Source organism: Hyla sarda, chromosome 8 (genome assembly GCF_029499605.1).
Source record: "Hyla sarda isolate aHylSar1 chromosome 8, aHylSar1.hap1, whole genome shotgun sequence".
In the NCBI taxonomy this organism is placed as follows: domain Eukaryota; kingdom Metazoa; phylum Chordata; class Amphibia; order Anura; family Hylidae; genus Hyla; species Hyla sarda.
The window spans coordinates 79,945,810-79,972,097 of record NC_079196.1 but is presented as its reverse complement, the minus strand read 5'-3'; the positions used below and the strand labels follow the sequence as shown (position 1 = coordinate 79,972,097).

General features: G+C 44.8%; 1 protein-coding gene and 1 long non-coding RNA gene across 4 annotated transcripts; one reads left to right on the top strand and one right to left on the bottom strand.

Annotated features, from left to right (window-relative positions):
- Positions 1–26,161, bottom strand: LOC130284485 (uncharacterized). 3 transcript variants are annotated; one of them, XM_056534879.1, is made up of 4 exons: positions 26,048–26,161; positions 17,685–18,350; positions 2,691–2,763; positions 1–1,095 (listed from the first exon to the last, which is right to left on the bottom strand). In XM_056534879.1, exons 2-4 carry the CDS (start codon positions 18,241–18,243, stop codon positions 1,053–1,055), a joined length of 675 nt encoding a protein of 224 aa, XP_056390854.1. In that variant the 5' UTR covers positions 18,244–18,350; positions 26,048–26,161; the 3' UTR covers positions 1–1,052. The 3 variants fall into 3 exon arrangements, 2 of the variants coding, with proteins under 2 accessions (XP_056390854.1, XP_056390855.1); XR_008847050.1 differs by lacking the exon at positions 17,685–18,350 and having other exon boundaries at positions 26,048–26,113; XM_056534880.1 differs by lacking the exon at positions 26,048–26,161 and having other exon boundaries at positions 17,685–18,365.
- Positions 25,126–25,836, top strand: LOC130284487 (uncharacterized). The gene is made up of 2 exons (XR_008847051.1): positions 25,126–25,488; positions 25,582–25,836. It is a non-coding gene; the product is annotated as an uncharacterized LOC130284487 (long non-coding RNA).
- Positions 26,162–26,288: the final 127 nt, after the last annotated feature.

The following is a 26,288-nucleotide window of genomic DNA, read 5'->3' as shown; positions in this document are numbered from 1 at the left end:
TTCTCATTACAGATCCTGGACCCCTCATTCGTATGTATGGTCATTAGACCCAAGGCTCTTAAACCTCCATAGGAAATATTTGAGATCCTTCATTATAGGAAGAGATTTCACAACTCTCATGGTTAGAATATGAATACAATATCAATAGATATGAGCACCCCATTACCTCAACACCAAACATAAGTCTTCTCAACACACATAAGATGGATCTGAAATGCCTCGGTCATCTGATTTAGAGAATCCTTGTCATAATAAAATACACAGTTGTGACAATTTATCCCTTAATGCCAGGCCGGAGATAAGTAGGATAGCCTCGGAGCTGAGAGGGAAGCACCTATCTGTAATTTGGACTTCAAGTTTGAATTTTCGACAACATTCTGGAAATTGACAATATATTGGCTTTGTTCTAAAATTCCAAAGTTTAAGTGATCACAGGGATGTCAATAATTTGGCTAATCCCTCCATTGGTGTGATAATCTTTGGTCTATGGTGGCAACGTTCTTTCTTTAGGGTGTTGTTGACAAATGTCCCAGTACTGAGGGGATAATCTTTTCATCGACGCCTTCCTTAACACAATGCGATACACTGAAAAACAAGTAAAAGAGTGGCGTACACTCCGAAACACACCCCACCCCACCTCACATTAATCTTTGACACCCACTGGTTTAAATGAATCCGGTCCTCATCAAAAGAGCAGCACAGCTGAGCGGGGAGGGGGGAGGTCTGGGGTGATCAGAGGGAGGTGATATTAGGCTAGATGTGCCTCAGATATTGATGTTTGAAATGATAGATCATGTGAGAGTGGCAGATATACTATTTGTCTAATAGCCCTGCAATTAAATCTCGTGTAAATGACCCATGCCTCATTTCATCCTAATCTATGGAATTTTGATTGAATTCGTCAGCTCTAATTGAAAAATACTGCACTTTAATGTCTGAATTGCAGGACGGGCACTGCTGACTGTAATAAGACTCTGTCCCTGTGACCTGACTCAGCCGCCATGCCGAGCCTACAAAAAAAAGAGAGGACATTCTGGAACGGCTCGGTCCCATTAGCTGGTCCAAAGTCTCCCTTTAAATGATATGTCAGCTTTCCTAAGGAGAGAAAGAAAATGTGTATATTATGTGCTTTGATCCAAATAATATCATATTCTGCAAATATTTTTTTTCTACATTATTATTGCTATGATAACTATTATATTATTATAATAATTTTATTATTATTTTATCAGTATTATATTATTATTATTTTATTATTATTATATTATTATTTTTATTATCATATTATTGTTATATTATAATATTCAGATTATTAATGTAAAATATTATTATAATATTTTATTATAATATTATTGTTATTATTTTATTGTTATTATTATTATTTTTATTATTATTATTATTGTATTATTATTAAATTATTATTATATTATTATTATTTTATTATTACTATTATTATTATTATTATTATATTATTATTGTATTCAGATTATTAATATAAAATATTATTATATTATTATTATTATTATTATTATTATAGTATTATTATTTTATTATTATTATTATATTATTATTTTTATTATTATACTATTGTTATATTATAATATTCAGATTATTAATGTAAAATATTATTATTATATTTTATCATAATATTATTATTTTATTATTTTATTTTTATTATTATTATTGTATTATTATTAAATTATTATTTTATTATTATTATTTTATTATTACTATTATTATTATATTATTATATTATGTTATTATAGTATTCAGATTATTAATATAAAATATTATTATATTATTATTATAGTATTATTATTATTATTATTTTATTATTATTATTATATTATTGTTATGATATTATTATTGTTTTATTATTATTATTATATTATTATTAGTTTATTATATTATTCCTATAGTATTCAGATTATTAATATAATATAATATTACTATTATTATTATTATTTTATTATTATTATCATTATTCAGTTTAATATAATATTACTATTATTATTATTATATTATTATTATGAATACTGACAATAAATATAAATACACAAAAGGTAATACATTTACAAGAACCCACACGTAAAAATTGTGAAATGTTCAACAAATATCATAGCATAATAAATAGGAGTACATAGTAAGCTAAATAGAGCAGCGTTTCCCAACCAGTGCGCCTCCAGCTGCTGCAAAACTACAACTCCCAGCATGCCCGGACAGCCGTTGGCTGTCCGGGCATGCTGGGAGTTGTAGTTTTGCAACAGCTGGAGGCGCACTGGTTGGGAAACACTGAAAAAGAGGGATAGCCCAGCCCAAATGCATGCGATACAATCAACACATTACAAAAATAGCAATGTAGCGGTTAAATAACACACATGCAATGACAAAAGAAAGGCAATGGAGAACTACTGTTACAGGGTAACAAAAGATATGCTTGCTAATGCCATAAGTGGAAAAGACAGACACAAACCTCTTTCAGCTACATACTCAGAGATACACAGTGACTTACTGTCACTGACCTGGAGATACAGACACACACTGTCATATATATGGTTGTCCCCATGCAGGCAGATACTGACAGTCTGTCATAACAGGGATCTGCATGTGACACATTCAGACTGGCAGATATAGAAAAGAACACATTGACACAAGCAGACACTGTCATGTAGATAAACAGAGACACTTACATCCTCGGTGGCTCATTGTTACTCAATGACAAACTGTCAGACATGGGATGGCATAGTAGTTTATGGCAAGTGACTGTGTAAAGACAAGCAGAAATACATAAACATATTGTGATGCAGATGTGTATGCAATCTTCCAGAGTGACACCGGATACAGGCGACATTAATGCTGCTAACTGCAAGACTTCAGCTATAAAATCATAGAAAGCCACATTTACTAGCTATAAAAATCCTGGCGCTGTGGTATTACAGATCTGACTGACAGGGATTTTGTGACACAGTGCCTGGGACTATATTGCTACTCTCATAGAGATGTATGCAATGCTTCTGTAAATGCGGTTATGAAGGGGTTACTTCATAACATACATTTTTTTATTTTTTTATTTTTTTAAATCAACTGATGCCAGAAAGTTACCGTATATACTCGAGTATAAGCCGAGTTTTTCAGCACGATTTTTCGTGCTGAAAACACCCCCCTCGGCTTATACTCGAGTGAACTCCCCCACCCGCAGTGGTCTTCAACCTGCGGACCTCCAGAGGTTTCAAAACTACAACTCCCAGCAAGCCCGGGCAGCCATCGGCTGTCCGGGCTTGCTGGGAGTTGTAGTTTTGAAACCTCCGGAGGTCCGCAGGTTAAAGACCACAGCGGCCTTCAACATCACCCAGCCCCCTCTCACCCCCTTTAGTTCTGAGTACTCACCTCCGCTCGGCGCTGGTCCGGTCCTGCAGGACTGTCCGGAGAGGAGGTGGTCCGGTGGGATACTGGTTCCGGGCTGCTATCTTCACCGGGGAGGCCTCTTCTAAGCGCTTCGGGCCCGGCCTCAGAATAGTCACGTTGCCTTGACAACGACGCAGAGGTGCATTCATTGCCAACGTACTTCTGCGTCATTGTCAAGGCAACGCCTCTATTCCGGGCCGGAAGCGCGGAGAAGAGGCGCCCCCGGTGAAGATAGCAGCCCGGACCACCTCCTCACCGGACCACCTCCTCACCGGACAGCCCTGCAGGACCGGACCAGCGCCGAGCGGAGGTGAGTACTCAGAACTAAAGGGGGTGAGAGGGGGCTGGATGATGTTGAAGGCCGCAGTGGTCTTCAACCTGCGGACCTCCGGAGGTTTCAAAACTACAACTCCCAGCAAGCCCGGACAGCCGATGGCTGCCCGGGCTTGCTGGGAATTGTAGTTTTGAAACCTCTGGAGGTCCGCAGGTTGAAGACCACTGAGGGCGAATGATGAGAAGAGGATGATGAAGGGGGGGTGTGGGGATGATGAAGGGGGGTGGGGATGATGACAAGGGGATGATGAAGGGGGGGTGTGGGATGATTACAAGGGGATGATGAAGGGGGGATGTGCGGGATGATAAGGGGATGATGAAGGGGGGATGTGTGGGATGATGACAAGGGGATGATGAAGGGGGGATGTGTGGGATGATAAGGGGATGATGAAGGGGGGATGTGTGGGATGATGACAAGGGGATGATGATGAGGATGTTAATGACGGGTCTGGATGATGACAGGGGGGGATGAGGTATTTCCCACCCTAGGCTTATACTCGAGTCAATAACTTTTCCTGGGATTTTGGGTTGAAATTAGGGGTCTCGGCTTATACTCGGGTCGGCTTATACTCGAGTATATACGGTAAACAGATTTGTAAATGATTTCTATAAAAAAAAAATCCTTCCAGGACTTATTAGCTGCTGTATGCTCCACAGGAAGTTCTTTTCTTTTTGGATTTCTTTTTCTGTCTGACCACAGTGCTCTCTGCTGACACTCTTTTTTATTATAAAAGTACAAAACTTATACAAAAACACAAAACAAGCTTAACCAGCTATAACATAAATAAGAAATATACTGGTACCAAAGAACAAAAACAAAACCCTGCCTAACCGGCCAGCCCAGCTTTACAAAAGCCTAAAATATGCCAACCCACCTAACTGAACCAAACAACACACTCACACGCATACCAAAAATGAACATAAAAATAGCACTTGGCTTATCAAAATATGAAAATAAAATTTAGCACTACCTGGCTACAACTCAAAACCATCCATATTCGGGAAACATAACAAGAAAAAACAAACAAAAAAAAATACACAACTTGGCATAGCAAAATATAAACATAAACATTAAATTTAGCTGGCTACAAAAAAAAAAAATAAATAAAATAAATAAATAAATAAATAAAAAATAAAAAATATTAAAAACTCAAATAAACAACGTAACAACATAATAAACTCAAATAAACCACGTAAACCATGTAACATAATAACTGGTCCGACTGCCATAACTACTGTAATGCTGTAAAAAAAAAAAAAAATTATAATAATATATATATATATATATATAAACAATATACATACAAAATCACATGAACATAATAATATAGTATTTAACTAAAAATAAATATATATACACTACAGAAAACCTACAAAAACAATTGAAAACCCTACCAAAATCCCTACACTAAAACTGTACCCTCTCCCACACCACCCCTCCTGCACATGGGTCAGAGTCCATACCGTTCGTACACAAAGTCCTGTCCCTAACTGACCCATGTCAGGTCCCCAAAAGAAAAGCAAAACACCACCACCCACAAATACACCCTCCCCACCTAGCACTCCTCGCAACCAACTTACACACAAACTTATACATACTAACATATACACACTGAACCAAAGCCACTTTAGGCCCAAGTTTGGTCGCCTGTAAGCCCTTCATACCATATCAGCTTAAAACAAAACACAGCTAGCGTGTGCATGCATTAGCCCACCACCAGGAAGAAGGATGGCAGACTTGATACATGAAAATTTTAAACTCATTCCCTAACTCCCCCCTACAATTTTCCCTAATTCTATCCCTCCATTAAAACTGACCCTGCTCTCACCCTATCACTATCCCTATAACACTGCCCCTAACCAAAATAAAGGTACTCTACCTAAAAAGGTCTAGTACCTAGGGCACATCAAAAGAAAAACCTCTCCACAGGAGAGAAGCCCTACTGGTACCAAGACTGCCATACTCCAAAGACCTGATCTTCCTGAGGTCACCGGTGATGTTCCTACAGACCTCCACCTCGGAGAGGATTTTCTGTTGGGTCGACACTAAACACCGTGCATTCCACGTGTAGTACCTAACCACTAAACTGACTAAGAATAAAGTGCCCCGATCTCGGCCACCCAGGTTCCTGAATGCCCCATAAGCCCACTCTGGATAGGTTAGGCCGGCAAGTTGACTCCAGCCGATGGAAGCGCCCACCCGGTTGTAGACCCCTATATTAAAGGGACAATGAAGATGGAAGTGGTCCATGCTTTCCAGCGTGTCCCCACACTCTTCTCGGGGACATCCCCGGTCATCAGAGTTCCTGCACTTCAGGTTGTCCCTTACATATAGCTTCCCCTGAAAGCAGCGCCAGGCCAAGTCCCAAAACTTCTGGGGGATCCTTTTCATGTTTAAAAGGTACAACACCACCCTCAGATCCCGACCTGGGCAGTCCCTTAGCGCCAGAGGCTTCTGGAAATGGGTCAACAGAACCCGTTTGTCAAGGAACTGCCTTGACTGGGTCCTGATCTCCCACACTCCCAGACCCCACCGACGTATCACCTTCAGAGTCGGGGTAGCGTAAGCCGGAAGATATCCATGGGGTGTACGGAGGTCCTTCACTTGCCCTCCTCTCTCCCATTCCTGGAAGAAAGGCCGAAACCATTCCCTGCAGGAGATTACCCACGGAGGAGCCCTCTCTTTCCAGAGGTTTGCGATGTTAGCTTTCAAGAAGGTGTTCGTAAAGAACACCACAGGGTTTACCATAGATAAACCCCCTAGTCTCCTCGTGCGGTACGTAACCTCCCTCTTGACTAGGTTCATCCTGTTCCCCCATAACAGTTGGAAAAACAGGCTGTAGACCCTAGTGTAGTAAGCCTCTGGCAAGATACATACGCTGCCCAGATAGATAAACAAGGGGAGCAGGTACGATTTGATCAGGTGTACCCTTTCCCTGAGGGTCATAGACCAACCCTTCCACTGGTCCACCTTCTGAGCGGCATCCTGGAGCTTACCATCCCAGTTTTTGGTGGGATAATCGTCCTGGCCGAATGTGATGCCTAAGACTTTTGCTGATTCTTGGGGCCTTGGAAGGGTGTCCGGGAGATCAAACGTGGGATCCCCCCTCCCAGCCAGAGACTCTCACACTTATCCCGGTTGATCTTAGACCCGGATGCCTCCGAGTAGAGGTCCACCTCTGACATCACCACATCGACCTCCTCTCTCGAGGAGACGAAAATAGTGACATCGTCAGCGTATGCCACCACTCTCTGGGTGACATCCAGCTCCGCCAGAGTCATCCCGACTCCCGCCAACTGCCCACAATCTACCCTCTGGACGAAGGGATCGATTGCGAACATGTATAAAAGCGGGCTCAAAGGACAACCCTGACGGACTCCGGACCCCACCTCAAAAGAGCGGCCAGACCAACCGTTCACCAGCGGGAAACTCTCTGCCCCTGCATACAAGATCTTAAGCCAATTAACAAAAGTACACGGTAAGCCATATCTCAGGAGGACGGACCAGAGGTACTCGTGGTTCACCCGATCAAACGCCTTGGCCTCATCCAGGGACAGCAAGTACCCCTTCCAGAAACTCGCACTACTCCGCTCCACTGCCTCCCTGACACTAAGGACCCCACTTAAGGTGCTTCGGCCTGGAACAGAGCAGTGCTGAGTCCCCGAAAGGAGCCGGGGTGCAAACTTCACCAGCCGATTAAACAGTATCTTGGCCAGAAGCTTTCTGTCCGTATTGAGAAGAGCTATGGGCCTCCAATTCTCAATTCGGCTGGGATCTTTACCCTTTGAGAGAAGAATCAGGGCTGACCTCCTCATTGACTTTGGTAGAGTGCCCGAGGAGAGACACTCATTGAATACCTCAGTCAAGAGGGGAGCTAAAGACTCCTTAAAGGTCCTGTACCACTCGGATGTTAAGCCATCCGGACCTGGCGACTTCTTAGGGGCGAGCCCCTCGATCGCCAGTCTCACTTCCTCTTCCCTGATTTCTTCTGCCAAAACATCAAGAGAGGGGTCTACCCCTGGCTCAGGAATGGTTTCAGCCAGGAAAGCCGACATCCTGTCTCGATCTAGATCCTTCTTTCCCAAGAGGTGCGAGTAGAAGGATCTGACGACCTCCAAGATCCCTGATCTGGACCGATTCAGAGATCCCGTACTATCAATCAGTCCTGAAATGACTTTACTACTCACTGACATCTTACAGTTTCTGTAAGGGTCGGGCGAGCGGTACTTCCGGAAATCCCTCTCAAAAACCAAAGATGCGTGCCTATCGTACTGACACCCCATCAGCAAGGATTTCAGTCGAGACGAGAAGCTCGAGTTTCCTCCTCAGACCCTGATACAAGCGATACCTGTTCAGGGACCTGAGGCTCGAGAGCTGGCGGAAGAACCCCGCAACCCGCTTCTTGAATATCTCCCACCACTCTGACTTACTACTACATAGGTCCAGTAAAGGTACCTGACTCTGAAGAAAATCCTCAAAGGACTGTCTTATCTCCACTTCCTCCAGGAGGGACGAATTCAGCTTCCAATAACCTTTTCCCATCCGGGGGGTCTCTGAAACATTCAGGGAAAAAGAAATCATACAGTGATCGGAGAACTCCACCTCAACCACGGACACTGCGGAAGAGACGGATTCCTCCTTTAAATAAAACCTATCTATCCTAGACCTGCGACTACCTTGATGATAGGTGAAACCCGTGTGGCCCGAGGGGCTCCGGATGTGGGCGTCCTCCAGGCGAGCTTCTCTAGCTATGCTAATCAGTGCCACACTATCGCAAGTCAGCGGACCATTGGAGCCTCTCCTATCTTGGGACCTCGTGACATTATTGAAGTCCCCTCCAAAGATCACTTGCCGACTCGTAAAAAGAAAGGGCTTAATCCTCATAAAGAGATCTTTACGGCCCCGCTTAGTTTGCGGGGCATAGATGTTAATGAGCCGGAGCTCTTGTCCCTTCATGAAGATATCTAAGATCAGGCACCTCCCCATATCTAATTCAATAACCCGTCGGCATTCAACAGGAGCGGTAAAAAGGACCGCCACCCCACTATACGGCTCAGCCGCAAGAGACCAGTGGGAGGGACCGCGCCTCCACTCTCTCCTGGCTTTTACCAGAGAGGCTAGATCTGACAACCTGGTCTCCTGTAAAAAGAAAATGTCAGCTTCAACACGGCCGAGAAAATCAAAGGCTGCAAATCTAGCCGTATCCGACTTAATGCTGGCACAGTTAATAGATGCCAGCGTCAATGGGGTGAGTGCCGCCATACAGGGTGATTGAATTAGATGGCCTCACCCTTTATTTCTTTTTACCCTTCTTTTTAGCCCCCTCATCCCCCGAAGACGACGAGAGGGCAGGACCACTCTTACATCTTTTTTTCGACTCTGATTGGTCCATAAGGTCCCCGTCTCCGTCCGGCCCCGGTCTAGCCCTGCCATCCGAGGAAGGTGCCTCGACAGGACAGGGCCCAGTTCCCCCCAGAGGCTCTTTCTCCCGAGGCACCCCGCCCTCACCTTCCCCCTCCAAGGAGGGGGAGGAGATGGTATCGAGGACGAGGTACCGGTTTGACAGGTCAATCAGAGGGGGGGCAGTCAGGCTTCCGTTTTGGACCTGGCCCGCAGTACAAGGAACAGAGGGCTCTGACCTCTTCTTTCTCCCTTTCCTTTTGCCCTTAACTTTCTTTTTGGGCCTCACCCCACTCTCCTCATCCACACTTTCATAGTGGGAGGAATCGGAAGGGTCGACCATATTGCCATCCTCTCTGTGAAGTCTCCTGATCTCCTCATCCAGCACGTTCTCCCCCAGGGCTTCAGCAGTTACAGGGCCAGCTTCAGGAGCAGGGTCTGGAGCTACCCCCGTCACCTGGGCACTCTCCAGCTCCCTACTCCTCCTCCGATTTTCCTCCCGCCTTAGTTTGGCGGGGCCCTTTTTCCTCCTCACTAGCCCTGTTGCACCCCCATCCCTGCTCGTACCCTCTCCAGCCGAGGCAACTTCACAGCTCTCCTCAGCCGGAGCGGCCGCTGCACGGGCGAAGGCGCTAGGACAACGGCTGAAAGGGTGTCCGAGGACACCACACAGATGACAGCGGATCTGCCTACAGGATGCGGCCAGATGACCCACCCCACCACACAAAGCACAGACCTGTACAGTACAGGCTGCGCTAAAGTGGGTGGGGCTGCCACACCTGTGACAGACCTTAGGCTGCCCCTGGTAGAAGACCTGGATCCTATCACGTCCAAGGAAGGCGGCTGACGGAATGTGGGCAACCGTACTCCCTGAACGCTTGAGTTTGACGGAAAACGTCCAGGCCCCGGACCAGATCCCGTGCTCATCAAAGTTTTTCTTGGGCATGTCCGTCACATTCCCATAACGTCCGAGCCAGGTCATGATGTCATAACAAGAAAGCGACTCGTTACGGGTCAAAACGATCACTTTCTTGACAGAGTTCTGACGGGAAATCGCCTTTACAGCGAAATCCCGCCAGCCGGGCTCGTTCTTCGCCACTTCGTAGTTTGACCAGAAGAGTTCAAGACTCTCTGGCCGAACAAAACTGACGTCAAACTCAGACGATCCGTAGGGATGAATCAGGGCTAAGATGTCACTCGCCCTGAATTCCATCTGGAGGAGGAGCTCAACCACTTTTGTGCGAGGTGGACACGCATCCTCACCCCTCCAAATCAGACGGACCACATTCCTACGGTTATTGTCCTGCCCGGGTGTCGAGAGGGACCAGACCACCTCCCCATTTCGCTCTCGGAAAGCCCCCAAACCGTGCCTCTCTATCCAGAAAGACAGGTCGACCTCACCCCTTCCCTCTACCTGGATCGACCTGTCACCCCTGCGTAGAGCCTCCAGGAGGCGCTGTTGCAAGTGGCCCCCAGGGCCGGACGGAGATGGGGACCCCCCTGAACCCCCGGCAGTGACATTAGCATAGCTCCTAGGAGCAGTCACTACCGGGGGGGGCAGCCGGACCAGACCCAGAACCTGACCCAGAACCACTAATAACACCATTCACAACACTACTGTCATCATCTTTCTTCCTATCCATACCAGACTTTCCATTCATACCACTACTACTCCCACCATCATTCACTGCACTGACACTCCCGCATACATTCCTCTCATCCGCAACACTTCCACACTCAGCATTCTCACATCCTGCACTCTTATCCTGACTAACAGATTCTGGGCTGGCTGGGACTTGTAGTGTTGCATGTTTTATTATACTCTTCTTTACTGGCTTTGCTGCCGGGGTTGATGCTGGTGGTTCCTTCTCCATAGCTGAAGTCACTTCCGGAGTCTGGGGCTGCCCCTCCGGGCGCACCCCAGCACCTCCCACAGTGCCAGCACCCGCTTTGCCCGACCGCACGGGTTCTGGGGATGATGCCGGCGCCCGGACACTCACAGAGGAGTGCCCCGCAGCACCCACAGAATACACAGTACTCGGAGGACTGCCCCCCGAGCACACAGACCTACCACTCTCCTCCACCATCACCCGGACACTCCCCCCCCCCCCACAGAGGAATGCCCCGCAGCGCCGGTAATGCCCACAGCACTCGGGGAACCGCCCCCCGAGCACACGGCAGCATAGCTTACTTCGCCACTGCCCACCATGAGCCCATCCTGCCCCTCCCTACAGGCAGGATGGGTGGGCTTCACATCTATTGCATCCACATCCTTTACTGACGCCATGCTGTACCCCCCATGCTGGCTCCGTTCCACCACAGAAACGGGGTCTGGCAGTCTGGGGGGCTCAGCGGTCTGAACCAGCTTTGCAGCTGGCCCAGACTGCTGGAAAGGAACAAACACATATTGTATGGATTCCTGGATCTTCTGCCTCTTTGACCTGCGCTTTACTGCCACATCCTCGCACAGGTCATCACCAAAAGTAAAATTCTGGAGGTGGGCTGGGGACTCCTGCATCACTATAGCCCTCAGCAATCCCCCAGCCTCACTCTCCACATCTTCCTCTTTGCTTTCACTAAGTGGCAGCGCCACCTGTGCCGGCTCAATGTAACTGTCCTGAGTCCGGGTGTCACAGGGAGCAGGGACAGGCAATGAATCCTTATCTTCCACAACCTTTACACTTTCCTCCAACTTCTCCTCCTCCTCCTCCAGGATCTCTGCCCTCCTTTCCTCCAACTTCACGATTTTACTTTTCAGTGCCGTGACTCTTCTCTTCAGCTCAGGCCGGTTCTTTTTGGAACACGTGTTTGCGAGATTCTGTGCCCCACGCAGGTCCTCTCTGGCCAGCCTGAGCTCTTTACCACACTGCTCATACTCCGCAAACCGCGCGGTCATGCGGGAGCAGAATGTTGCACTTGTTTCCTTGGGTCCTCTTTCAGCCCACAACTCCAAGCTTTTCCTCCTTGCCTTCTTTCCACCACTGGATCTCTGGCTGGCACCCGTTGCTGGGGGAGCAGAGTCTGCATTACTGCAGACTCTGCCAGATCTTCTCCCCCCGACCGGAAAGGCTGTTGCTGTTTGCTCTCCACCCCCCGCCAGCCTTGAAGAACGGGAGGTGGAGGCCAGGGACGCCATGCAGGGAGGCTCTCCCGAGGAGGCTGCCACACTCCTGGGGAGGCTGATGAAACACCTGCTCTGGTCTGCTGGAAGTCTCTGGAGCACACACAAAGAGACACACCCGAATGAGCTGCACACTGAACTGCTCTGAACTACAGGATGTGCTCTCTGCTGACACCTCTGTCCATGTCAGGAACTGTCCAGAGCAGGAGAATATCCCCATAGCAAACCTCTCCTGCTCTGGACAGTTCCTAAAATGGACAGAGGTGTCAGCAGAGAGCACTGTGGTCGTGACAGAAAAGAAATCTAAAAAAGAAAATAATTTCCTCTGTTGTATAAAGCCGCTAATAAGTACTGGAAGGATTAAGAATGTTTAATAGAAGTAATTCACAAATCTGTTTAACTTTCTGGCACCAGTTGATTAAAAAATAAAAAGTTTTCCACCAGAGTACCCCTTTAAAGCAATTATCAGAGTGTGAATGGGGCGATATCAAGCACTTGTGATGACTTCAAACAATATTAAAGGGGTATTCCAGTAATTTTTTTCTTCAACTATGTGTGATGTCCCAGTACGGGATATAGTCCTGTACAGTACTTAGGCCCTGTCAGGTTGAGTCTCTCTGTGCCCTAGTGGCTCTCCTCCAGCGTGTCCCCCATAGTCTTATATGTGTTATGTATAAAGGACCTTTGAGTTAATCACATGATAATGTTGTCACATGTTCAAGTCACATGTTTTGTTACCCAGAGAGCACCAACTAACCAGGTGACATGCAATTTGACCTATGGGCTCCTTGCTCTGCCCCCCTTTATAAGAGGGGGAGGTATTACAATTGCTCTCTTCCACCACATTCTCTGCTGAGGTCATGTCCAGTCCAGACATCTCAGAGCTAGTGTCCAGCACATCTGGAGGCCTTAAGCCTAACCTACAGCAACATGTCAGTAAGTCAAGTCGTCTATGTCTTCTGTCACTACCTACAGTCAAGTCAAGTCTATAGTCTAGTCTATTATAGTCAGCATGGCTGTCCTAAAGTCTGTGAAGTCACTGCAAGTCCCAGCAAGCTGTAAGGTGCCCTCCGTGTTACTGGACACCTCTCTGGGATCCTGGCCTAGCTGTAAAGACTGTTACCATCTGTCTAACTCAGTAAAGCTACCATTAACCCTTACCTGGTCTTGAACTATTATTACCCTGCCTAAGCTAAGGATAGCGGAGCTTCCTTCGGGTGGTTACTTAGGAAAACCGCGCCCTGGCGTCACGAACATTTAGGGGTTAATAACATCTGCCCCATATACCTCATCGCATCCCCGTGGCACACTACATATGCTACAGGGGCTGTAAAGTTAGTGTAGTTCATAATATAGTGTCTGTACCTGATTTTTGCCCCAATATTTATTTTTAACAGCATAAAAAATTACTCGTGTCTCGGGATTTCCCAGGCTGCAGTGCGTCGAGACCTGACATCAATAGTCAGTTGTGCAAAGGCAGCCAGTCCTGCTTCAATGGGTGAAGCGACCACTGGGTGGGAGAGATTATTTTGCAACAGCTGTAGGCACCTTGATTAGAAAACACTGGTCTAACGCCGTGGCCTTTTCGATCATTTCCTGTAAACCATTGTTAAAAATATAATTTCCTATCTCAGATAAATGGATCTTGTCAAACCAAAATAAACCATGAATAAAACCTTCTAACTCCTTATGTCTGTAGGAAAAACCTCCAATAGATGGCAAAAAATTTTCCATCCCTCTATTTAGTCTTCTTCTCATTCTTTCAATAAAACAAGCTTTTTTATTCGCCCAGATAAGCCTTGGGATAATTTCTGAAAAAATCAGCACTGCAGAAGGAAAAACGTCATGCAACCCTAGAAAAACTTGTTTAAAATACTTAAAAAGTAATGCAGTGTTCATTCTCCCAACGTCATTGCCACCTGCATGTAAAATTATCACGTCTGGGGATGGCCAAATAGTGGCTTTATGTAAACATAAGTCAAACAATTCAATCCATTTCAAACCCCTAACACCTCCCCAAAAAATACAGACCTTCTCAGAATCAAATCCTAGATTTAAAGAGTATGGTCTGCAGGCCGCTCTCTGCTCAGCCCAATGAACAAACGAATGACCCACTATCCAAATTATTTTTATGGAGATTTTTATTCTGTAAGATAAAACGATATTAATTAATAATCATATCAGGCCTAACATAAAGCTTATACCTCTCAGACTTCCATCTACCTATGTTCTTGATAGCATCAGAGCTCAATCCTAACCTAGCTGCCTCAGTTGCAGCCCCAATTCTAAATGAATGGGAGCTAATCATGAAGTCGCCCAGGTCTAAACTTTCACAACATTTTTTTAAAATAGCATTAAATTGGAAGGCGGTCAAACAGGATCCATCCTTGTGAACAAAAAGACCTGGAGCATCAACCTGACGCAAAACAATAAACTTTCTTAATAGCTCAACAGGGCATAAATCCTCACCAGGAATTACTCCAATAACAATCTGCTTACCCTTTCTCAACGCATCTGTTTTGGGTTTCCTAACCAGAACACACATACCTGAATTATGAAAACTAATGTCAGAACACAATAAAGGAGGATCAGCATTCCTATTAGCCGCGGTGAACTCACTGATTCTCAGTGCCCCAAAGAAGGCAAAACTGAATGCAGCCTGAAAAAGAGATGCTTCATAACAATCCATACAAACTTCCGGACAGACTCCCACTAGCTTCCTCAATAAACTTGCATCAATTGGCCTCCTCTGATCTTTATGAAACCTCGCCATACGATAACCTTTCAGGACTTGCTTAACTTGATAATATGAATTTATAGCCTAAACGCCACCCGATTTTTGAAAGAATGCAACACCTGCCAAGCAACTGGAAACCTAACTAAAAGACAATTTCTTCTCTAATAATTTAGAAACAAACAATAAAGAAGAAAAAACATCAGAGAACCATTTATCTATATTATTACTAGCACAGAAGTCACACCAACACAACCAGAACTTACTATATTCAGACCACGTTTTTTCAGAAACAGACCACGTTAGTCCAAAACTAGATTCCACAGGTGCGCCGGGCAAGCAGCTCCCAATCTGTCCGCATCCGGGCAATATTGATAAAACCTGCAACACTGACCCCGAGATAAAGCGTCAGCAATGACGTTAGATGCACCTTTGATGTACACAGCTTTTAACCAAACATTTAACCTTAAGAAAATCAAAACTAAATGTCTCAACAGTTTTATCACAGGATCAGATCTTGAAGACAAACAATTAATGGCAAAAGCAACGCCTTTATTATCAGTATGTATAATTACCCTTTTATTAACAATACGAAACCCCAAATGACTAATGACACAACAACAGGGAACAGTTCTAACAGTACTATATTAGATGTAAAACCTGCTTCTATCCAAGCTACTGGCCAGGGTTCAGCAGACCACTGATTCTGAAAATAAGCGCCATAACCAAAAGACCCAGAAGCATCAGTAAAAACTCCTAACTCATCCCAGGATTGAAAACCAGATTGCCAAACCGAAGAACCATTAAAGTTAACTAAAAATTCAGCCCATAGAGAAAGATCATCTTTCAGAGACCCATCTAGCTTAATATGACATCTCGCAGACTTAATCCCCCTAGTTGCCTAGTCGTCTGGAAAATATCCTACCCATAGGTATAATTCTTGAAGCAAAAACAAACAATCCTAAAATCTTTTGAAGCTCTCTAAGAGTTACCTTTCTCTTCCACAACATATTATTAATACCTGCTAACATAGACAACACCTTTGGTAAGTAAAATTGCATGCTCAAGGAATCAATTTCAATACCCAGAAAAACTAACCTACAAGGGTAGAATGTCTTCTCAGACGCTAATGGAACACCGAATAACTTGCAAACCTTAAAAAATGCAGCTAACAACCGATCAACCTCATCAATTAAACCAATAAATAAGAAATCATCTAAGTAATGTAACATTTCCCCACATTCACACTCTTGCCTGACTACCCATTCTAAAAATGAAGCAAATGCCTCAAAATAGGAACAAGATACAGAGAAACCCATCGGTAAAGCCTTGTCAAAATAAAACTTACTCTTTCTTAGGTACAATACCCAAAGGGGACAAACGAAAATTAGTAAAAGGAGGGCTAGAAAAAGGGCCTTCAACCCTCCCCTCTCTAATTTCCTTGTTAATTTTCTCCCTCACTATTCCTTTATGTTGATTAACTGAACTCAAATTCTTCCCTAATGTACAACCAACACCTTTAAACTCAGGCACGAAGAAACCCACTGAAAAACCTTCTATTAACATGTTAGCTCTCTGAGTGTCTGGGTATTTGCTTAGATAGCCCAACATGTTTGACAGCATCACTGGAGTCGGCGCTTTTTGAAAGCGCCTCCCTACTGGAAAGTTGCCCAAATGTTGATGCATTAATCTTTTTGAAACATTTATTGACTGGGTGGCTGCCTGAACAATGAGAGCATTCGTGCCTATACTTGCAGTTTGCTTGCCATTTGCACACCCCTTCATTAAATGCGAAACAGAATCCCTTACGAAAATTATTGGGGGCCGAGCTAGTGCCATGAAAATTCCTAGGCTTTTGAGGTAACATCAAATTTAACCAAAGACCAACGTCCTTCTGGCCCCATTTCATCTGAGGGTGCTCCGCTATTTTTTGCCTAAACATTTCATCATATAACAGCCATCCAGTGCCACCAAAACTCCTATATGCCTCTAAAACCATTTCTAAATGTTGGAATAAAGAAGAGCATAAATGAGCTTTTCTTTCACCAAGTACAGCCGCAAATATGCAAAACGCTTGAACCCAATTATTGAAAGATTTAAACACAACTGGTTTCTTATCATCTTTGTCCTCTTTTTTTAATTCCACTAACTTATTCAATTGCTCCTTATTAGTTGGTAACAGAGAAAAAATATCAACATAGTCTCCCCTCCAAATCTTCTCCTTGATTGACATATTAAGATGAAAACCCAAAGGAGAGATCTCACATGTAATAGCTTCTTTCATGCATATACCAGGAATAGATTCAGAGGGGAGAGGGCGAGAAACCTCGGCAACACTAGCGATACTCGCTGCACTAGAATTAGCACCTGATACATTATTGCTATTAAAATCACTCACAGTGTCAGAAATGTTGCTATTGGCAACTAACACATCATTGTTAACAGGAGGAATACTAACAGCAGGAACAGAGATAGAGACTGTGAAGCATCCTGTAAAGGACGCTCGCCACCCCCCAGCCAAGCAGTGCTTATACTGCTCTGAGGGGCGCGAGTGATATCCCTCGCAGGCAAAGCAGCGACCATGTTAAAAATCGCCACCAAGCTTGCAAGGACATTCTGCCCAGTTGTATCCACCGACCCCCCATTATGTTGCTGTGGTGTCGGTGTGGTGTGAGCGGCTATCAACTCACCATTAGGCGCCCTCTGACCGGTCTGCTCCCTTGACAAAGCTGCAGGTCTCGGCGAGCCCCCTTTAGAACTCCGGGCGGGCTGGGCGGGGATCCTCTTCACAGCTCCTCTGCTGCAGCTGGGCTCCGCTACAGGAGAAAGGGCCCTTTTAGGCCTGCTCACGCTCCGTGAAGAGCGGCACAGCTGGCCTGCAGAAGATCCGGCATTCCTTGAACTTCCGGCGACGTCATCTTCGGCAGTCGGACGCTCCGTGATGTCACGCGTAAGCTCCGCCCCTTCCAGCGCCGGAACTTGAGTGCGACGATTCTCCACATCCGCGTCGGCGATGAAGTCCTCAGGTCCCGCAGCAGCAATGTCCTCTGAAGGCTGTTCCAGCGATGCTCCGGTCGAGGCTTCTCCCAGACATCTGCGCAGCCAATCTTCTCCTCCAGCGCCGGCAGCTCGCTCCAGCAGCCTCAGGTAGAGAGCATTCACTTCGGGGGTCGCCTCCCTCGTCCCGGCCTCTTCATACTGTAAATCCATCTTCAGGGCTGATGTTTCTTCTTCACAGGTCTGGAACATCTGGACCAACACTCCCGCTGACCTGACTTATATTCCGTTCATTGTTCCCGCTTGAACCAGAACAACCAATCAGCTACCAGGTCTATTCTGACCAGCAACAGCTGGCACTGCAATGAGAATCTCAGCACAAATGTAAGTGAGCCATATAATTAATGGTTACAACTTAATATATAAAACCAGGGGGAGGGGGGCTCATCCCATGTGGCCCCTATGCTGCTCTCCTGGGCCTTAACAATCTCCTTGTGGACCTTCGGTCATTTCATGCACCTATCGTTACTGGGAGGGGCGGCGATAGGCCGGAGCATTGCCTCAGCGTAGCAGCCCACAGCCTGGCGTCACGAACTATGGGGTTAATATTAACCCCTCATATACCGATACCATACCACCACTACCATACACCCCCCAAGGGCTACCACAGTACCAATACAGAACCATGAGCTACAGGGATGTGGATCCACTGGTCCCAGCTACACCTCAGGTGCTTTTCCCCAGCTAGTATCTCAGCTTATACTGTCCTCCGGATTGCAGCAACAATGTCCTGTACAATTTCCCTTTACAGAGAGCTCCCGGAGAGGACAGCATGGGAGGGGAGGGGGCACATGACAGGGGGCAGTAGAAAGTGCAGGGAGAAGGTTCAGGAAGTAAGGAGGGGGGATTACGTTGCGTAAAGGGGGGAAGGGGGAGTATAAGGAGGAAGGGGAGGAGTCATTAGGAAAGTTGAATCAGTGAGAGTCCTGCCCGCCCGCCCTGATTTAGGGTGAGGTGGGGCATGGTAATTGTTGTCGCAGCGGCAAGAGATGGAGGGGGATCTGGAGGCATGCTCGAGTGGTTGGCAGAGTGGTCTCCGAAGGTGGTGCCCTTGGGTCAGGTGACGGTCGACCAAGGGCAAAGTAGGAGAGAGCAGAAGAAGAAGCTGCCTTCAGGTCCCCTTACAGTCTGGTGCTATATCAGGAGTTTGGTTAATTCATTTTGCACTATGTTCAGGTTATGTGAATGTTATGGGGTAATGTTACCTTGGATAGCGGGAGATGTTAGGGGGCATGTTACTTATGAAGACATGTAAAGTGTTATATTTATATATATATTTATTAATATATATTTGTTAATTGGTTTTGGATAATAAAATTGGGTCTGCTGTGGCCTTTGTACCACTTTGGAGTGTCTGTGTTTACTGGGGAAAAAAAGGTAATTGGAAATGGGTGGTGTAGGCCAAGCGTAATTCTACGATCCCCTAGTCATGGATAATGTTAAGAATCCTCAATATTAATGGACTGTCCAGGAATGTTCCAAGCCATGCTGTCCCTCATCCCCTCCACCCCCTCCCCTATCTGCTCACACACATCTCCCCCTCCACGCCGTCCCCTATCTCCTCACACAGATCTCCACACCCCCACCCCTCCCTTACACACATCTCCACAGCTCACCTCATCCTTCCCCGTCCTCTTTACTCCGCAGCCAGTTCTCTCCCTCCGCGGTGCTGATAAGTCATGAGGAGGCCACAGTCAGTGTCAGAAATGTAATAGCAGGGTCGGAGGCAGGGAGACGTCAGGGGCTTGGAGAAGGCGTTCGTGCGTCTTGTCCCAGCAGCCCCCAGCCTCTCCGGCAGTTCAGTAATTTTTAAAGGGCCCGCACCCGGCATAGGAGATGTGCTGGCAGCGACAGACTCCCCTTCCGCAGGCCCGGGCCCTCAGGCAGCACCCGAGTGCCAGACGTTCTGCACCACATAAAGCCCCATACACCTCACACCTTTACACCCTGTGGCACACCACAAGGGCATCTTGGGGGAAAAGAAATGAGGGGGCAGCTTTTTGTGGTGTTTTTTTATTTTTTATTTTTGGCTAAAAAAAAAACTCTAACAAAAACTGCATCTGTTCCTAGGCTTAGACCCATTCAGTCACACAAAACCTGATACACAGAGTTATAGTGCAGGTGAACATGAGACCGATGCGAGCTCTTTGACCCATATGCGTACCTGTAGTCCGGCTCGGCGTCCCTCTGAAGGCCCGCTTCGCTGGAGGCGGCCCGCCGGCTGGACTTGAATATTCATGGGCGCTGGCCATATGAGCGCTCAGTAGGCACAACCGCTCACGTGACCAGCACCCACACCCAGGGACGTGCACACATAGGAGTGAAAGGGGGCTGGAGCCCCTGCCCTTTTCCTCACCTGCCCCTCTAGTGCCCTCACAAAAGGAGGTGCAGACTCGGTAACAGGTGAAGTAAAAAGAATCCGTTGCTGGGGAGTTGTATGTGGTTTAATGGAGGGTGCTGTGCCCTCCCTGCAGATAGGGGGCGCCACTCACCCTGTCATTATCTGCCATTTCTTTGCTTTTCTCCACATGGAGGAGACAGGAGCAGAGAAGGCAGAGAGAAGCCCCGCCCACTGCATGTCCGGCCATGAACTCCAGCCTGTGCAGCCCTTACTGTAAGTGACTGTAAATATGTGAGTGATTGTATGTCAGTGTGTGTGTATGTATATATATGATAGAGATTGTATGTCAGTGTGTGTGTATGTAAATATGTGAGTGATTGTATGTCAGTGTGTGTGTATGTATATATATGATAGAGATTGTATGTCAGTGTGTGTGTATGTAAATATGTGAGTGATTGTATGTCAGTGTGTGTGTATGTATATATGTGTGTGATTGTATGTCAGTGTGTGTATATGTATATATGTGAGTGATTGTATGTCAGTGTGTGTGTATGTATATATGTGAGTGATTGTATGTCAGTGTGTGTGTATGTATATATGTGAGTGATTGTATGTCAGTGTGTGTATATGTATATATGTGAGTGATTGTATGTCAGTGTGTGTGTGTGTATGTATATATGTGAGTGATTGTATGTCAGTGTGTGTGTATGTATATATGTGAGTGATTGTATGTCAGTGTGTGTGTGTGTGTGTGTATGTATATATGTGAGTGATTGTATGTCAGTGTGTGTGTGTGTGTGTATGTATATATGTGTGTGATTGTATGTCAGTGTGTGTATATGTATATATGTGAGTGATTGTATGTCAGTGTGTGTGTGTATGTATATATGTGAGTGATTGTATGTCAGTGTGTGTGTATATGTATATATGTGAGTGATTGTATGTCAGTGTGTGTGTGTATGTATATATGTGTGTGATTGTAAGTCAGTGTGTGTGTATGTATATATGTGAGTGATTGTATGTCAGTGTGTGTGTATATGTATATATGTGAGTGATTGTATGTCAGTGTGTGTGTGTATGTATATATGTGTGTGATTGTATGTCAGTGTGTGTACATGTATATATGTGAGTGATTGTATGTCAGTGTATGTGTATGTATATATGTGAGTGATTGTATGTCAGTGTGTGTATATGTAAATATGTGAGTGATTGTATGTCAGTGTGTGTATATGAATATATGTGTGTGATTGTATGTCAGTGTGTGTGTATGTATATATGTGAGTGATTGTATGTCAGTGTGTGTGTGTATGTATGTATGTGAGTGATTGTATGTCAGTGTGTGTATATGTATATATGTGAGTGATTGTATGTCAGTGTGTATGTATATGTATATATGTGAGTGATTGTATGTCAGTGTGTGTGTATGTATATATGTGAGTGATTGTAAGTCAGTGTGTGTGTGTATATATGTGAGTGATTGTATGTCAGTGTGTGTGTATATGTATATATGTGAGTGATTGTATGTCAGTGTGTGTATATGTATATATGTGAGTGATTGTATGTCAGTGTGTGTGTATGTATATATGTGTGTGATTGTATGTCAGTGTGTGTATATGTATATATGTGAGTGATTGTATGTCAGTGTGTGTATATGTATATATGTGAGTGATTGTATGTCAGTGTGTGTGTATATGTATATATGTGAGTGATTGTATGTCAGTGTGTGTGTATGTATGTATGTGAGTGATTGTATGTCAGTGTGTGTGTATGTATATATGTGAGTGATTGTATGTCAGTGTGTGTGTATGTATATATGTGAGTGATTGTATGTCAGTGTGTGTGTATGTATATATGTGAGTGATTGTATGTCAGTGTGTGTGTATGTATATATGTGAGTGATTGTATGTCAGTGTGTGTGTATATGTATATATGTGAGTGATTGTATGTCAGTGTGTGTGTATATGTATATATGTGAGTGATTGTATGTCAGTGTGTGTATATGTATATATGTGAGTGATTGTATGTCAGTGTGTGTATGTATTTATATATGTGAGTGATTGTATGTCAGTGTGTGTATGTATATATGTGAGTGATTGTATGTCAGTGTGTGTATATATATATATATATATGTGAGTGATTGTATGTCAGTGTGTGTATATGTAAATATGTGAGTGATTGTATGTCAGTGTGTGTATATGTATATATCTGAGTGATTGTATGTCAGTGTGTGTGTATGTAAATATGTGAGTGATTGTATGTCAGTGTGTGTATATGTATATATGTGAATGATTGTATGTCAGTGTGTGTGTATGTAAATATGTGAGTGATTGTATGTCAGTGTGTGTATGTATACATATATATATATATATATATATATATATATATATATATGTGAGTGATTGTATGTCAGTGTGTGTGTATGTATATGTATATTGACAATGGGAAGAGAAATCTGCTAAAGCAAATCTGCAGCAGATCTGCAGCAGAAAATACGCACGTGTGAACCCACCCTTAGTGGTGGCACAGTATAGTTAAATAATAGTGGCACAGTATATAGTTCATTAATGGTGGCACAGTATATAGGGAATTAATAGATGAATGGGGGCACAGTATATAGGGAATTAATAGATAAATGGTGGCACAGTATATAGTTCATTAATGGTGGCACAGTATATAGGGAATTAATAGATGAATGGTGGCACAGTATATAGGGAATTGATAGATGAATGGTGGAACAGTATATAGGGAATTAATGGTGGCACAGTATATAGGGAATTAATAGATGAATGGTGGCACAGTATATAGGGAATTAATGGTGGCACAGTATATAGGGAATTAATAGATGAATGGTGGCACAGTATATAGGGAATGAATAGATGAATGGTGGCACAGTATATAGGGAATTAATGGTGGCACAGTATTTAGGGAATTAATGGTGGCACAGTATATAGGGAATTAATAAATGAATGGTGGCACAGTATATAGGGAATTAATAGATGAATGGTGGCACAGTATAGTTCATTAATGGTGGCACAGTATATAGGGAATTAATAGATGAATGGTGGCACAGTATATATGCAATTAATAGATGAATGGTGTCACAGTATATAGTTCATTAATGGTGGCACAGTATATAGGGAATTAAGGGGGGTACGGTATATAATTAAAAGGAAACTGACAGGCTGTTTACTCACACTAAACCCAATACACTAAATTACAGTGCATGTACACAAAAATTGGTCTTTCCATTTTCTAGGTATTGCCCCACATTGCTAGTATGCGAAGTCAGTCTTGCGCACAATGGAGGCGGAGCTTCCCTGCCTCCATCCTGTATGCTGTGCTATACCCGGCCGTCTTTGTATATTTATAATTATTTTTTTTGCCAACTCTTGGATATTGTAGACTGTAAGCATATATATTTGTGTGGTGCCCATCTCTTCAGTGTAAGAACCAGAGCTGTGTGGAGATTCCTGCAAAAGGTGGGTACTGGGTGATGGGTGCTGGGTGATTGGTGATGGGTTATTGGGGATGGGTGCTGGGTGATGGGTGCTGGGTGATTGGTGCTGGGTTATTGGGGATGGGTGCTGGGTGATTGGTGATGGGTAATTGGGGATGGGTGATGGGTGCTGGGTGATGGGTGCTGGGTGCTGGGTGATGGGTGATTGGTGCTGGGTGATTGGTGCTGGGTGATTGGTGATGGGTGCTGGGTGATTGGTGCTGGGTGATTGTTGATGGGTGCTGGGTGATTGGTGATGGGTTCTGTCATATAGAAGTCAGACCGGGGCATATAGGGGGAGATTTATTAAAACCTTTGCAGAGGAAAAGCCCTCAGCAAAACAATCTGATTGGTTGCTATGGGCGACTGCACCGCTCTTTCTCTGCACAGGTTTTGTATAAATCTCCTCTATAATACAGTATATTATAGGGCAGCTGTCACATGTTTTCTGTAAATAAGACTGACAGCACAGCCAAAGTGTATATACACATGGCAGACCTCAGAGAAACTGTTCTTGACTCGATTTTACAAAAACACCAACTTTTATGGGCATAGGAATGTCGAGGAGGCCTGGCGGGAGTCTACTGCTGTGTCCCTGGGCCGCAGCACATCTGCCCATTAAGTTTGGCAGACGTTTTTTAAATTATGAAAAGTGCCCTCATTTTTTACTTGAGCCCCTGCCCTTCAAAATGTCTGTGCACGTCCCTGCCCACACCATAACCCGGTGTTTCGGGTTTAGTGTGGGTGAACGGGTGACTGTTTTCCTTCAAACACAGCTTATGTGTGGCCTTTTTCAAAGCCCACATTGCTTTATCTTTCCCCCCACCCCCCCCCCCCCCCTTCCAACAAGGCTGTCAGGGCATGCTGGGAGTTGTAGTTTTGCAACTGCTGGACAGCCAGAGGGGGTCACTGATGCAGTATGTCAATCTCGGCCTATGCTGCCTGATCTTGAACTGGCAGCAGGAGCCACAACCACTTTAAATCAATAAGCAGCGCTGGCTGCCGGGACGTCTGATGAATAATATCCTTCCGCTCCACGCCGCAACGTCAGAGGCGTCACTCGTCAGATGTCCCAGCAGCCAGCGCTGCCCATTGGGAGAGATTTATCAAAACCTGTCCAGAGGAGAAGTTGCTGAGTTGTCCATAACAACCAATCAGATTGCTTCTTTAATTTTTTAGAGGCCCTTTCAAAAATGAAAGAAGCGATCTGATTGGTTGCTATGGGCAACTCTGCAACTTTTTCTCTGGACAGGTCTTGATGAATCTCCCCCATTGAGCCTGCCAGAGCCGCAGTGTTCTGTATAAGAAACCTATGGGCCCAGGCTGTTAGGGTCACCAAATGATATTACAAATACTGAGTGTCTGGTTAGGAGAAACAAATATAATGTACCCACAGGGAGTGAGCCATTTTAATAAAAATTGCCAAAAATCCCTGAGATAAGTCATGCAGAATATGATTGGATTTTCAGCCAATCAGAAAGCAGCACTACTCAAATAGAACTCCCGTGAGGTCACACATGTGATGTCATAACCTTTGTCATCAGTGAGGGGCCTAAACTGTAGGAACCTAGGAATACACATTCATACCCGCCTGTGACTGGTAAGTATCACATCTTTTTGGTCTTTAGTCCAGTTCCATGTGCATTTCTATAATAAACATGTAACTAATCTCTCTTTTCTTTTCCTATCTTAGATGCACACCTTCCAGGCTGTGGGGCAGCACATACACGGACACATTGGCCCAAATTCTAGAGGTAACCTCCTTTAGTATGCCCAGAGGAAGGGCAGTACAGTAGCCATGGATTCCCTACAGGTTTCCTCCCCTCTGGAGGTTTTTCCTGTCCTGAGTTAGTTACTGTCCGCTCTTTGTGAGTGATGGAGGTTACATAAAATCCCTACACAAACATTTTTGTAAATAATAAATAAAGTTCCCTTTGTTTAAACTGTTCTTTGACTTGTTCGACTCATTTATTTTATTTCTGTGTGTGAAAAATATTGTTAGCAAAATGTGGATGACAGAAGTGTCCAAAACTGCTGCCCGATCTGCCCCATGTGATGAGGGGAGAGGCGGCTGATGCTGGGGGGCACAGTTGTCCAGGCAACCGTAGGGCACCCAGCAAGTTCTGATGTCTTATGCCCAGAAATGGTTGGCTACTCACTGTGTCAGAAGATTCTCATTCTATATATGAAGACAATCAGGAATCAAAACCTGTGGAGAGGAAAAGTTGACCAGTTGCCAATAGCAACCAATCAGATCACTTCTTCTATTTTTCAGAGGTCTTGTTAAGAATGAAAGAAGCAATCTGATTGGTTGCTATGGGCAACTGATCAACTTTTACCCTGCACGGGTTTTGATAAATCTCCCCAATAATTATTACAACCATGTCACACACTTAGGAT